At 38.5% G+C, this 14,761-nt stretch overlaps 1 protein-coding gene across 7 annotated transcripts in view; it reads right to left on the bottom strand.

Annotated features, from left to right (window-relative positions):
* Positions 1–14,761, bottom strand: part of NFAT (NFAT nuclear factor) — a 39,824-nt gene that overhangs the window by 16,346 nt on the left and 8,717 nt on the right. For 3 of the 7 annotated variants that reach the window (NM_001169274.2, NM_001103504.2, NM_001169276.3), the window contains exon 1: positions 2,419–3,044. The exons of 3 other annotated variants lie outside the window; for them this stretch is intronic. In NM_001169274.2, coding sequence (NP_001162745.1) covers positions 2,419–2,665 — 247 coding nt within the window. In that variant the 5' untranslated portion in view covers positions 2,666–3,044. Of the gene's footprint in view, positions 1–2,418; positions 3,046–6,024; positions 6,049–14,761 lie in introns of those variants that run through there. One more of the 7 variants, NM_001298290.1, reaches the window with a different exon arrangement.

Here is a 14,761-nt window from a genome sequence, read left to right as displayed (position 1 = left end):
AAAAAACAAAGGAAATGAGAAAAAGGAAAAAAAGGATTTTTGGCTCAACTGCCTAAGCTTAATATGCATTTACAGATAAAATAGCTCCTTTCGCTTCCAATGGGAAAACATAGATAAATGCAAACAATCAAATATAAAAAAGTGTCAAATGCAGTAAATGATGACAAATAAAAGGCGTAATTCTAAAAAGAAACCTTCCATAAAAATAAGCTCACAACTATTAAATTACTTTGTCAAATTCGAACGCCCAATTCCCAACGAAATCCATTTAATTCTGTAGAAATCTCCCATGAAACTATGTTCCGTTCCTTAATTCCGGTAAAATCGTTAAACAATTACGAGCTAATTTATGAGATAAGAATCGAGCAAACAATAGCGCCTTTGATAGCAGCAACGAAAGCAAACAAACTTTGATCTTCAATTACGAATATCCCTCGGTGACGTGCGTTGCGCTCCCAAAAAAAACAAATTCGGAAAAAGATGGAAATTATGTAGACATACATGGGTGGTACACAAATTAGGAAGGTGAGAAAATCTGTTCGACTCTTGGCTCTTGTCAAGAGGGCATAGGTACAAAAAAAAATAAATAAATAAATAAATAACACCCACGCGATCCGCACCCTTTTGGCCTAACCTTGGCTGGCAATCAAACAAAGAGGCAAACATTTATTGTTGGGCTTGCGGAACGCGCCCAACTACCTGCACACAAAAGCGGGAACCCGCAGAACGGATCCCGCCAAATGGGCTTTACCTGGCACGGCTGCAGATAAGGCAGATACACGGGTTGGGATCCGTGGCGGGGTGGGTGGTGGTAGATGATACGCGGCGATATGCGCCCATTGTTTCCAAGCAGCTAAACTGTCGTCTTATTACAGAGCAGATACAGATACAGATGCAGATACAGATGCAGATACAGATATATATGCAGATACAGATACAGATACAGATGCAGATACAGATACATATGCAGATATAGATACTAAAGATACTGCGGTTAAATGGATACGTTAACGATATGACAATCGGAGCTAGCCTAAAGCCACTTTCGTCTATCTAGGATGATACACCAGAAGCAGACTCAGGCTTTGCACTCAATTGGCTGACAAAACGAATAAGGTGACTTTAATTCAATTCACAGCGGAGATCAGGGCGAGGTTGGTGTAAAGAATCAACCTGAATAGTTAAACACAGATGTTGGTTGTCTCGGGAATTTGCAATTTCTATAATTAAACGCAGACTCCTCCGGACGAAATAACAGCTTCGTAGAGGTGAATCCAAAACAGATTGTCAATAAAAACAATAAATTAAGTGTATTGAACCCAGCCCACTGTGACCCACTGTGCTCCACCCCCCTAACACCCCCCCTCCCGGTACGCTATTGTACATCCTTCACTACGGTGAAAGATGAGCCCCTACCGGTCAAGTGGATCGAAAACCATGTCATAGCGGAAATGAAAACCTAAGAAGTCGGGCCAATTTGTTCAATTGAAAGTAGATGGTTGTAGGTACTTTAAAATGTTCCACATCTTTAATAGAAATATTCAATTACTTTTCCATGCATATTTTGTTTAGATCGCTCAACAATCACTTCTTCTCCATGCTGATCTCATTTTTGTTACCATCTCCCCACAATCCAATTAGCGGACTGGTCAAGTGGTTCGGGCGTTTGATTGAAATGCCTGCGTCTTGGCTATAGTTTTACTGTTTTGCCAGTAATCTTATCGCTCGGCCAAACTTGGCAACTGGCGAAAAGCGTTAAACAAGAACCGACAACCGACCAAGAAGTAAAACCGATATGAAGGAGCATGGAATTGAATCACCGGAGACAACTGGCGCCTCTCGCGTAATCGGAGATTGGGGACCTCGACATTTTGTGCTTGAATGTTTGGATCTTTTGCTGGGCTGGCTGGCTAGGAAATATCGGCCTGGAACACCCATCCATATCGATTATGACATGTTATCAGAGAGCGGAGGCGCAACAAGAGATTTGTTTTTCTTTTTTGATTCGCCTAAACAACTGTGGCGTGTTTGCCGATAAGCCAGCCCATTAGCATTTGATGTTGGGATAGTACAATTAAGGCGATGTCTGGATTTCGAATGTATGTTTGTACATACATACAAATACAAATTGGTGAATAAAAAACGTTTAACTCTTGTTGTCAGCTGGCATTCCAGCGAGGTCTAACTATCGAAAAACCGTAGCAAGATATTAGAAACTCATAATTTTCGAGAAACGAAGGGGTATATATCTTTATGGGGCACCTATAAAATTGATACAATAACAGAATGTTGGGCACTAATCAAACATTCATGAGTACTCAGAGTGTAAGTACAAGATTTGAACGAACTTTTCTTATGCAAATATCTTAAGGATACTTTCTATTGTATTTCATACTACATCTCGTAACACATTCTTACCGAAATTACTTTTGTAATGATGCTGATAGGCTTGGAAATTTGTGTTGTTATTGCCGCCATTGTTGCTATTATTGTGATGGGCATAGTGATGGCCACTATTGTTGCCATTGTTGTTGTTGTTGGTGTGGCCACCCCCATTATTATTATTATTACTATTATTGTTGTTATTATGGCTCAGATTATGCATTTTAGATGGAATCCGATAACCGGACTCATAATGTTTATACTGATTGTAGGTGAATCGCATTTTGATTGATTTTCACTGGACTCTTTAAATAACTTTAATTAACTCTTATGGCTATTTGTGGTGCAATTAATTTATTTTCGATTAGTGATTGTTCTTTCCACTCTTTCTACTCTCTCCTCGAGTTTCTCGTTCTCTTTTTGGGATAAGTGCTTTTAGTATATTTTATAATTATGTTTACAGGCATCGATTTTGTTGTCTTCCCTCTGACTTGTATTGTTTTTGTTGATTTGGTAAATATTGTTGGCACATTTAATTGTTTCTTTGTGTTTTAAATTAATATTTGTAATTTTGGATTGACTTTGTACATTTGTTTTGTGTGTTGTTGCTTTGTTTGTTGGTAAATTTGCTCTGCAGTTGCTTTAATTGTTTGTATCTACCAGCTATTTAAATAAAAAAAGAAATACAACTTAGTATAATGCATGAGACGCGTGAAAATCGACAGAAAAACGCCCAAACGTAACGTTTTTAAGCATTTTGCAACGCTTAGAAAACGCTCGTAAAACGCACTCGAAACGCTTCGAAAACAGGTTGAAAAATTCGTTGTTTCGTTTTGTTTTGTTTCGGCACTTCGCTTATTTATTTATTCATATGGCCGTTTGGTTTTTTTTTTTTTCTTTTTTGGATTTTTGTTTTGTTTTTGTATTTCGTTTTTACAGCTCGATGCGAAAAACCGAATCCGACTGAGCGATGTAAAAATGTTGCTTTTATACTTTTATACACACATCATCTTTAATAGCCGGCGCGGTTCAAAGTCCAAGCGACAAGAGCAGGCAGAAAATAAGAAGATCGCATTGGTTTAATGATCATTTTGTTGCATATTGATAATGATTATGATAATCGGGGGAGAAGTTGCATTGGGCGGGGGACCTTAAGTGCATTCTTTTTCCCTTTCCCCAAACTGGTTTCGTTGTCCAAGGCGCCTTGAAAAAGTTGAACTCGTTTCTGTTTTCCATTTTTCATCTTTTTTTTTTTTTTGATCCTTCAATAGCTTCCTGGTATCTGTCTTATTATTATTTTGTTTTTGCTACATGATCTTCGTACCCGTTTACAGTTAGAGTTCGGAATCGGAAAACGAGTTCCACACGATCTCGAGATTCTTCCCTGTTCTACTTGTTTGGATGCCCTTTTACTTTTCGGAGAGGAATGTAAAGCCCTTTTCAGTGGCAAGTTCCACAAGGTCTCAAAGAACTACACATTACACGCTTCAATACCATAATGATTTAGGCACTCAGAACTACAATTTATGCTGAGAATAATAAAATTACAGAAATCTTCAACTATGAATGCCGTGATAAGAACTAGTCTCAAAAGTATTGAATACCATTTTACATATTCTATACCGTAATTTACCGACTTTAACAACCGCTTTTCGCTCAGTGCATTTCAGATTTTTTTTTTTTGTACACGAATTTAACGACTAATCGAGGTGACACAGATAAGTGTGTTAGCACCGACGACCCCGCCCCTTCTTCTGTAAGCCCCACCACACCACCGCCTCCTTTGGGCATTGCCTTCAATGGCCTGTGGTTTCGGCATGGATTGGTCTGTACTCTGGTATTATTTTTTTTCGTTTTTTGACAATCAAATGCCAAGGCAAGTTCTTGGCTTGATTAAATGCTCATTGAAATTGTACGGTGTATTTATCAGCAATCGGTTTTTTTTTTTTAATATATATATGTGTGTATGTGCTGTGTCGTGTGTAATGTGTGTAGCGACTATGTAGCCGTTGGTTTTGTGAAAAATCATGATCTTGTTTCATTGACCCACATTGAACGTGTAATAAACGAGCCTCGAAGTGAGCAGAACAAACTAAGCTGATCTTATCTGATCTGCGCGCAGCTCAGATTATTATTCGCTTTTAATTTACGATCAGGAAGCGTTGGGAAATCTGTGAGGATGCTCAGAAATTTCACGGATTAAGGAAACTAGTCTGGAAATTCGAGTTGCCATTGTTTTCCGACAGCAACCAGCTAAATCCCTTCAAAAATCTTCTCGCTGACTTTAATTTAAACATCTTAAATCTTACACAAAAAAAAATCTCTTTGGAAATATGCATTAAAATAAACTATTCAGCGAAATGCATTAAAAAAAGTCCCACGAAAATCGAATCGATTTGCATTAAATGACAAAACTACTTTGTTTTTAACTTTAAAAAAAAAAAAATAGGTATTTTAATATATTTTTTATTAAACCGTCCCAAGTCTAGAGATCATATTTTAACAATCGATTTCGATAAGTTAATATTTTTGCCAGCTCTGAAGAAAACACTTCTTTCACCGACTTCTACGATCACTTATTATAATCATTTCTTATTTATTCTTATTTCTGCTTTGCTTGTTTGCTCATTGGCCGCATTTAAATTTGTTATAAACAAAAGTTTTTAACGCGATATTCGGTATGCGGGGACTCACAGACAGAAAGTGAATTAATTGTGTATAGAATTGTGTTGTATTTAATTTCTTTTTTTTTTGGCGCTTGGGAGATTCTAGACGGGTTCCGGTTGCCTTCGTTGTGGTCTGCGGCTCTGGGGATTTGCGACTGGAACCGACTTACATACATATAGGCACAGGGACTGTCCGCTTGTCGAATTCTGCCCCTCGGCCCAAAATCCGATAAGATAAACCCCGAGCAACCGAAAGAATCTATTTGGGCCTCACTCAAAAAACAAGAACCAAAAAAAAAAATGACACTACTTATAGTTTAAATCAAGATTTTCAGTAAAAAAAAGAGAACTTGCATTAAGGAATAAACAGGGATCTTTAGAGAATAAAGCTTAATTTAAGGCAGTTCAAAATTATTCCTCTATTTACATGAACGACTTAAGAAAATAAAAAGAAAGTAGATAATTTTTTTAAATTTATATATAAATTTTCTTTTTAAATTAAAAAAAAACTGAAATACTTTTAAGTTCAGTTGCAACGTGCTAATATTAAAATTCCTATGCCCAAGCACCAATAAATACAACCCAATGTAAACAGGTTTAGTATAAATATATAGTTTCTTTATCTAAATTTCTTCGATTTACGGTCGATATTATATCTTGATCGTTTTTCTCCTATAATTGTAGTTATGTGTTTTTTTTTTCGAATTCCGCGATCAGGTCATTATTATTCGGCTGGTAATAAAAGGGCGCACCAGTTTTAACATTTCAAATAACGAACGTTAATTGAGCACATCACACCAGAAAAAAAAGCGGGTAGCACAAAGTGCGAATTTTTAGCACGAGTTCGTAGCCGTAATTGTAACCGTAAGCCGTAGACCGTAGTTCGTAAGTCGCGAAACGCAAGACCGTAACCCGCAAACCGTGACCCGTAATCGGAAGAGGAAGAGCGGCGACGAGTGGCGATGCGAACACTTACGCTGAGATCGATGGACTGCGGCGGAAAAAGGTGGGCGCGCTATATAACTTTAGCGCAGACTCGAACCCGAATCCGAAACCGAGCCGGAGAATTCTCTCTCTCTCAAGTGTCCGGTCCGGGCGAAAAGAACGAATCGAATCGAATGATGCTGAATGAAGACGTGGTGAGCGAGAGAGCGAGCAGAGGGGCATGTATTAAAGAGGAGGATGAGGAGCAGAGCTGCCCAAGAGAGAGAGCAAGAGCCGACTGAGATGGAGCAACAAGTGTACGCGTGGCCGAATGACGACAACGGGTTTAATTGATTTCGATGTGTGTGTGAGCAAGCAGATCGCGCGCCTAGTTTCTGTTTGTTGTTGTTGCTTTCCTTGTCCGCACTGATTGCAAACGCAAATTGATAAAGCAGCCACAAAGAGAGAGGACCGCAAAAGAGCGAGAGGGAGAGAGATGGAGCCGCGATATCAATATTAAAATCAAAAGATCGATCTGCAACCTGCACATTCCATCTTCATCTCTTTTCGCTCTATTTTATGCATCGGGCCGCCGCTGCGTATGCGCACTATATTAGGGTGAACCTTATATGCATAAATGAAAATCTAGGAAAAACTCATATCAGATATCAGAACAGATAATATCTGTATGTATAACTTGATTATTTAGAACTATGGGACATCATGTCGTATGTGTACTTTCGTTTGACAAAATATTCATTTGAGACTTTTGTTTTCCCAAATTTTACCTAGAGCGGTCCATCCCATTTCATGTTTGGCTTGATGCGTGGCTGTTAATTAACACTAGACAGCACACGTTCGCTTTGCGGTCACTTGCAGACAGTCAGGGCCACTCTACAGAACGGAGTGCCAACATAGGTCCGCACATATAAACACTGATAAGTGGACAAACAAACGAATGCCAGGGATTGTGCACTGGAAGAAAAAAACACTATGCCCTATGTTTTATATTGTTGCGAATAAATGATACTCTTCCGAACGATTTCAATCAACTAAGAATCCCCTATTATTTCCGGATAAAGATAAAATTTGTAAGCAGTTTCTTTTTTTCCCAGTGCATTTGTGTAAATTTTTCGCTTGGGCGCGAACAACTATTTGGCAAGTGTGACCAAAAAAAAGGCAAAGCTTAACACCAACAAATTTGAGTTCATTTATGGTTAATTTAATCTCATCCATTAGATGTTGTTAATTTGATTGCTATTTGAAAAATAGAAAAATAATCTGCTGTCCCATTTTGACGCACATTTTCCTCTATGTTTCTCGTCATCTCCGGGCCTTAAATGCTATTAAAATCTTGTGTGCAGCTATAACGGTGAATTTTTTCTTTTCGAAATTCGTTTGCCCCAAATTTAGTCACACCACAGTCACGCGTAACGAGGGGGGTTGGTGGGGCGTCGCTTTGGCCCCACATGTCAAGTGGCCCAGCTGAGCGTGAGCTTAAGCGTAGCGGACACTTGTAAAGAGAGCGAGCGCTCCCATTTTCCGAATGTATGCGAAGCACTCCCGAAGCGATACGACAAGCGATCGTGCCAACAACTATAAAAGTATCAGCAATGGCGTTAATTTCTTATTGGTTGACGATGGACGAACAGTGGTACGAAATAAAACAGAAAGGCACGGTTTTTTGATAAAAACTGTTAGTGGTATAATTAAGCACTAAGTTATAACTTTAGAAATTGTGTTATTGTGTACGAAATTCCTAATCGTCTGGAATGTTTCTGCTACATTATGGTTTTAGCACGCTCTAGCCCACTGTGGCAAAGCAACAACTATAACAGTAACAAAACAAACACAGCATACAACACATGTAAATTGTTAACGCCGACGTCACCATGAAAGGCAGCGCAGTCGCAGTCGCCAGCGGCAGAGGCTCTCGGCAGAGCAAAGAGAGCACGCGCACACCTCAGGCCGTGTTATCAAAACAAGAACAACAACAACTATTGATGATAGTTTTTTTTTAATTTTGACATTTTTCGGTTTAGCATTGAAAATGATCGAGGGGATGGGGACCAGCCAGAGAAGGCGGGGTAGGGGGAAATGTGGGAGCGTGTATGCGAAGGTAACATGAAAATAAAGGCACACACACACTCACGCATACGCACCTAATAATGCGCATACGCAGCGTTGACGCCCATTTTTTTATGCGCGTTATCAAAGAAAATACATAATAAAAACCTGAATATTTACTTTTGGCGCTTCCTTTTCACTGGGAGGGATAAGGCAAATGTAGACGATCAAAACAAAACAATTAATATGTAATTAAGTAATGGCAATAAAGCAATTTGTTCACTTTGCAAACGAACCAATTCGAAAGAAACTCAAAGCAATATAATGGATGGGACTAGGCAATATCAGAAAATCTATTCCACACCATGTTTTCACACCTCCAAAATGAATTCTAGATTCTGTTTGATTCGATTGGGGATGGTAGCTAGCACTAATCGATCCCAAATCGCAGCGCAGTGCGTAAGCTTAGCTCGATTCGCGATTAAATTGAATTAATAACTAACATATTTAATGGCCATCGTGCACATTTGTCACTCGGCGATGTATAATTTATAACATTTTGTTCGTTGACAGTATAGCTCCCCTCGAAAACCCCCGATGGTCCCGAAAAAATGATGATTACATCTCGTGTATTTGCTGATTGTTGTGTTCGCTGATTGTTGTTGCTGTTCCGATGAATGTATTATATTATACCCTACTTTTAGTGCGTGGCGACCTTAGCAATGAACACAGCCAGGCACCAACAACAAGAACAACGATAATAAACCAACAACCACATACAATAAATATACTTGGGTATTTGTCAAGGTTCAAGGTTACAACCTGCACTTATTAATACGGTTTATTGTACTTTTGTTTCATCACCTGCATCAGTAGTTTCAGTAGTACAACCAACAAAAACAACTACGCGGCAGCAACAACGACAAAACAAAACAACTACAACATTAGCTACTTGACCTGCAGGAGCAATTGGCTTCTATAATTATTTATACGATGTTTCATTTGTTTCGGAATTTTACCAGTTACCGAAGTTGCAACGACAAAAAATATACATATAGGCAAAATAAAGTACCAGGGGTACAGTAATAGGCGGAAAACTGTACTTTAACTCTTGAAGGAGTTTGCAGTTTATCTACAAAGTAGAATTCTAAATACTTCCGTTAAATATATGAAAATAATTAAGAAAAATTACATACAAACATTTATTATTTTGCGTTGTACTATAAAAGCAACTATTAAATACTCCAACTGTCTGGGCATTTTTCCCCACGACCTTACAACCACGAACCGCACTGTCTGGGCCGGCACATATTTAATTTGATTTGACGCGCTTCGATTTGTTTCGATTGGCACTCTAATTAGTATAGCTACAAAAATTGCCAAATTATTTCCAATCATTTGTCTCCGCATTCTTGTTTTTTGCGTCTCGTTTCAAATTCTGAATTAGCCAATGGGAAATCGGCCAGAAGAGATCTCGATATAAGACATTTACTTTCCGCCGGAGGCGGCAGAACGAAAAAAATAAAAAAAAATATTTTCATATCCAACGGATGCTGTACATTATGTGATATATCGCTCTATACATACGTAGCCCAATATCTTAATCATGTTAAATGCCTAATCACGATCTCGGACGATTTATTTCGTATCGATTAACGCGATTCCTCCTCTCCATTTCCCTTTTTTCTCCACCTATCCAAATCCCTTCTGACTGGCGACGCCACGAATAAATGCTAACCACAAAGGTAAACAAAAGAAGAGGAAAAAGCGTACAAAAAGCGTTCGAACCTTTTTTTGGTCAAGTTTTTTGGTTAAAGAATTTTTTCTACAGCGCTACGATGTTGTTTTCAAGCAAAAAGTTTAGCTATTAGTTGTATTATATTATCACAATTAAACTAAATAAAAGTGTGTGTTTTTTTGTTTTTTTTGACTAAAATGAAGGAACATGCTGGATAAAACCTACAATTGTTAACAAATCTTTTTTACATTTTCGGTAAACAATTTTAGTGTTTTGTACAGCAATAAAAAAAAAACGAAACACCAGACACGAAATGTTATTGAAAACGTTTTGCGTATGGCGCTTTTTTACGGCGGCTGCTGATCGTAAAAAAAGTTAAATCAACAGACAGAAAAACTCGCAAAAATCAAATTGTTATTCCCCTGTTGCACGTACAACAAATGGTAAAAACAATAACAACGCAACTGAACTTCAAAAGACACACAAAAACAACAATCAAGGAAAAAGAGTTTTTAGTGCTTCTTTTTTTCATCGCGTCGTTTCATTGTTGTATTGTTTAATTAATTTGCTTAAATTTGTTGTAATTGCCTTGCTGACGCTACATTTTGATTTAATTATAGCACTGGCAAAAGCAGTAGAAAATATCACGCATACGCCGCATTGGCCGCCCGTCCATCTCAGCTGTTAAACGCATGCTCACTTAACAGCGCCCGCAGGGCAGTAACAGCCACGTACGTTAACGTTAACAGTAGCCGGCTGTTTATATAATTGATACATGATGATAAATGACAAATGCTCCTAAGTACTAATAACCGCATATCGCAGTCTTATAATCCGATTAGATCCGTTCCGTATTGATGGGCAATTTCAATACTTCAATAGCAAGCAAATCATTTTCGGAAATCCTTCGGAAACACTTAAAACATCAACAGGCTGCATAATCAAAGGTTTAAACTATTGATAACAGTACAATTTGAGTTGATTACTTCAGTTCAATGGCAAAAACAACAAAGCATATTTAGATCGCAGACATACACTTGTGTACTTGTGTAATTCCCGAAAAACTAAAACCTTAACACCTGCTTCAAAGAATAGATTTGAATTGAAATAAGATTGTCGAAATTGTATTTAAAGACAAGTGATCTCGTTTGTTTCGTATGCCTATAAAAAAAAAAAAAACGAATATTAATAGAAACTGAGCACATATTAAAAGGCCATGAAGGATCAGCACTTGAGAGCCCCTGATCTTTAGTTCCTTCCATGTTCGATCTTCGCATTCGAATTAATCTCTTCTGCTTCTTCTTGCACTTAATGGGAATTATTGCGCGTGTCTTCTAATCGCCAGTTTCTTTTCATAGATTATGCAAACGCGCTTGGACACAGGCAGCGTGATAAGGCGCGGAATTATGGCGAACGGGGAGGGGGGGGGGGGGGGTAATTGGGGGAAACACCATATCATATCATATCAGCATACTATCATCATAGCGAAAACTGAGAGATCGCCGACTAATTCCCAATGCCGTACCCCCAACAATGAAGGCGCCCGAGAAAGAGAGAGAGAGAAAGAGAGAGATTGGAGAATTTGATAAGCGCTCTGCTCGAGTTTCGCTCATAATTTAATTTTTACTCGTATTCTAACGAACTTCCGGGGGATCTATGTTTATTTTCGGCGACCATACCAATGTACCTGCGTCGTCTCTATGGATGTTGTGGGTGGCTGGTTGTTGAGTGGTTTGGCAAGTGCTTGTTTTTTGGCATCACGTGGATGGATGGGGATTTGATAACACGGCCATGACAACACCTTGTCCCTGGTTTGGTATTTTGGCCACAGCAGCAGCGGGAGAAATGGTTGTTTGTCGTGTGGCCTTTCCACTTTTAAGCATATGTAAATGGGCCACGCCCACTAGACTTCAAAGAGATTGAGGTGAAAAGCGAACGGTAATATATATAATTTGCATTTACGCGTTAAATTGATTAGCATACCGTCTAGTTGCGGGGGGATTCACTAAAGATCAATTAAAGATAGCCGTTGTAAGGGTTCGATTTTAATTTATTATGTAATTTATCATATTGTCAAGTTGAGAAGTTTGGAAACATTAGCTTAAAGGCAAAGCACTTCATTCGAAATATAATATTATATAATAAATTGTATAAAGTGTTCAATAAGCTGATTGGTCAGCATGTTTTTCTACAATATTTCAATGCAGTAAAAACGATTGTGTTAGCAAAAGAACACATGTTACATATATAATTAATAATACATACACTGGCTTGCGGGAAAAAAAAGAGGGTACGGCATAAATGCAAAAACTAACTTGATTCGACTGAAGTTTAGATCTTATATCTTACGTAGGGAGTGAGTTCTCTTATCGGCGATAGAAAAATGAAAAATAAAGAGAATGGCTCGAGAAAAATGTCTCTAAAACGAAGAGTAAATTAATCAAGAACTGAATAAATTGCTGTTAATTGATGTATTTGTGTTTGGTTTGCTTGTCGTGCGTTTTCATCAATTCATAGGATCGAATGGATGACTAAACTGCCCAGCAATGTCACGAAATGCGCTAAATAATAATACATTTCTCCAGCCCCTCTTTTTTTGCCCTATCTTTTGTTTTTAATCTCATTCTAGATCTTTTTCTTCTTCTATTCACACAGCCTTCAAATCTTTCATCAACATTTTCATATTCGTACATTGTTCTGCTAATTTTTTTTTTTACCAGGCTTTTTTACTTTTGAACGCTGGGCGATTTATTATTGTTTTTGTTTACACACATCACCATATAATTCTCAACTTTAGTTCGCTCGCAACAATAATGGAATATAAATCGATGCGAATTGCAGGGTAATGAGAGTAGCCATCATAATTTGTGGAGCACATATTTCTTTCATTCTTTCAAAAAAAATATTAAAAACAATACCAAAATACATATGTACGTATGTACATATGCGCCGGCGTTTTATGAATATTCAAATTATGGATTGTATAAGACAGCAGGAACAATAAAGGAAGCTCTAATTTGTTTATGAATGGCCGTTTTATTTGATTCCATGAATGAAAAACCAGCGCAGTTTCTAAAACATTCAAGAGATGAACCCGGGCGCAGATAGATTGTCGAAAACAATTACGGAACAATCAAAGCCGAAGAAAGTAAAGAAACAAACCGTTGAAATGAGAAGAAAGGAGCCCGAAGAATTGGCGAGGGAAGAAATGGTGAGCAGATAGCGGGCAGCGAGCGCGTCAGAAAACGCGGACAACTGAGGCACGCGCACGTCACGTGACTTGGGCCAAAACAAAAAGCCAGCAATCGGAATCAGCAAAAACAAAAAAAATACAATATAATATAATAAACAACAACAGTAGCCAGCGGCCAGCCAGGCACTCACAAACGACCTAAACATATATACACGTATCTACATATGTATGTATGTACATTAGTGTAAGTGTAGACTTTTCAAGATGCTGAAATGTGCGCTCAATCGCGATCCTCAATCAAAAACCGACATCATCGAAGCGCCCAAGCAAATCGCAGTGTTCGTCATAGCTGCTGTATCGCATGTACATACATATGCATGTATGTACATATTCGTTTTCTCACTTCTCGACAGCAATTTTCATAGAATTCGTAATCGTACCTCGTAAGTGTTGTACATACAAACAAACATACATATACATATGTATATTTGGTAGTGCCGAAAAATCGAGAGAATCGCGAGACAGCCGCCAAGCGAAAAGTAAACAAAATCTTATCAGACACCGCTCACGCCCAGCTCATAAAAGATACAGATACATTCGGCGGTGATCACATATGTACATATGTACAAATGTGTACATTAGACGTCTGCGCTCGCGAATTTCACAATACAAAGCGAAAAAGCAACAAAAACACGCTCAGCCCACAAAGTAGTATGTATGCCAACGACCTGTGAATGCCCTGCGGTTTCAAAGATCATCCACTGGACTCGTAGAGCATGCGAAAAGCCAGCCAACAGCGTATTTCCTTATATAAACGTGATCAGAGCTGTATGGAATCTTCTAAGCTAAGCTTACAACATGAAAGTATATTTAGTCTGTATTGAATTTGAATTGCATTTTTTTTAAAAGGCCTTATATTAACATGATATACCCCATAAGTAAGTAACGCCAATAGTCTTACCCTTATAGCAGGGTATTCTCAAGTCAACCTTGACCACTTACATTACCGAAAACGACTAGACCGACGGCAATCGCTAAGCTGTGCGTCTGCGATTTGCCTTGCCAAAAAAAAAAAGAAAAAATAAAATAAAGTAATTGCAAGACTTTTGTCTGATCGCTTCGAGTATGCTATGGTATATGGTGTGGTCTGGTCTTGATGGGTTTTGGGTTTTGGGTTTTGGGTTCTCTGATCGTTAAAAAACCCGCCGCAGACTGCGTGGAAGAGGAAGCAGAAATCGTCATCAAAATGCGAACGCGAATACTCGTACGAATGCGAACTACTTTTGCGATCTGATGTGATCTGGTTTGATTCGGATTTGTTTGCCCCGTCGAGTCGGGATCCCTATTATTATCTCGCAGACAGACTAAATAGTAATAGTATTGCGGCTGTAAGTGAAGCCTTAGCCCTACTCTATCTAACTCTATCTAGCATACCCCCACCCCCCCGCGTGGATTTTTCGATTCGAAACGGGTGCTACACGTGTCGCGTAGCCGCCAGAGTTCGCCAGCACAAAGCCCCCACTCAAGGTAGAGCATAAATTCTAATAATCTCTTACATAAAACGATAAATACAAAAGGCAAATATTTACGCAATAGGGGAACACAACGGTCAGGGGAATTCGAACATACGAAATACAAGAAATACAAAATACAAAATACGAATACGAAAAATAGTTCAGTTCAAACAGGTAAGTTTCGTTTGGGTCTCTCGCTATTTGTTCTTTATCTCTGCGATTCTGTTTTTCTGCTGACCCCGGATGATAAGATCTTTTTTGGGTGTTCTATTTGCTA

This window comes from Drosophila melanogaster, chromosome X (assembly GCF_000001215.4).
Source record: "Drosophila melanogaster chromosome X".
Classification (NCBI taxonomy): domain Eukaryota; kingdom Metazoa; phylum Arthropoda; class Insecta; order Diptera; family Drosophilidae; genus Drosophila; species Drosophila melanogaster.
Note: the sequence above shows the minus strand (reverse complement) of the source record. Positions and strands in the feature narration are given on the sequence as shown.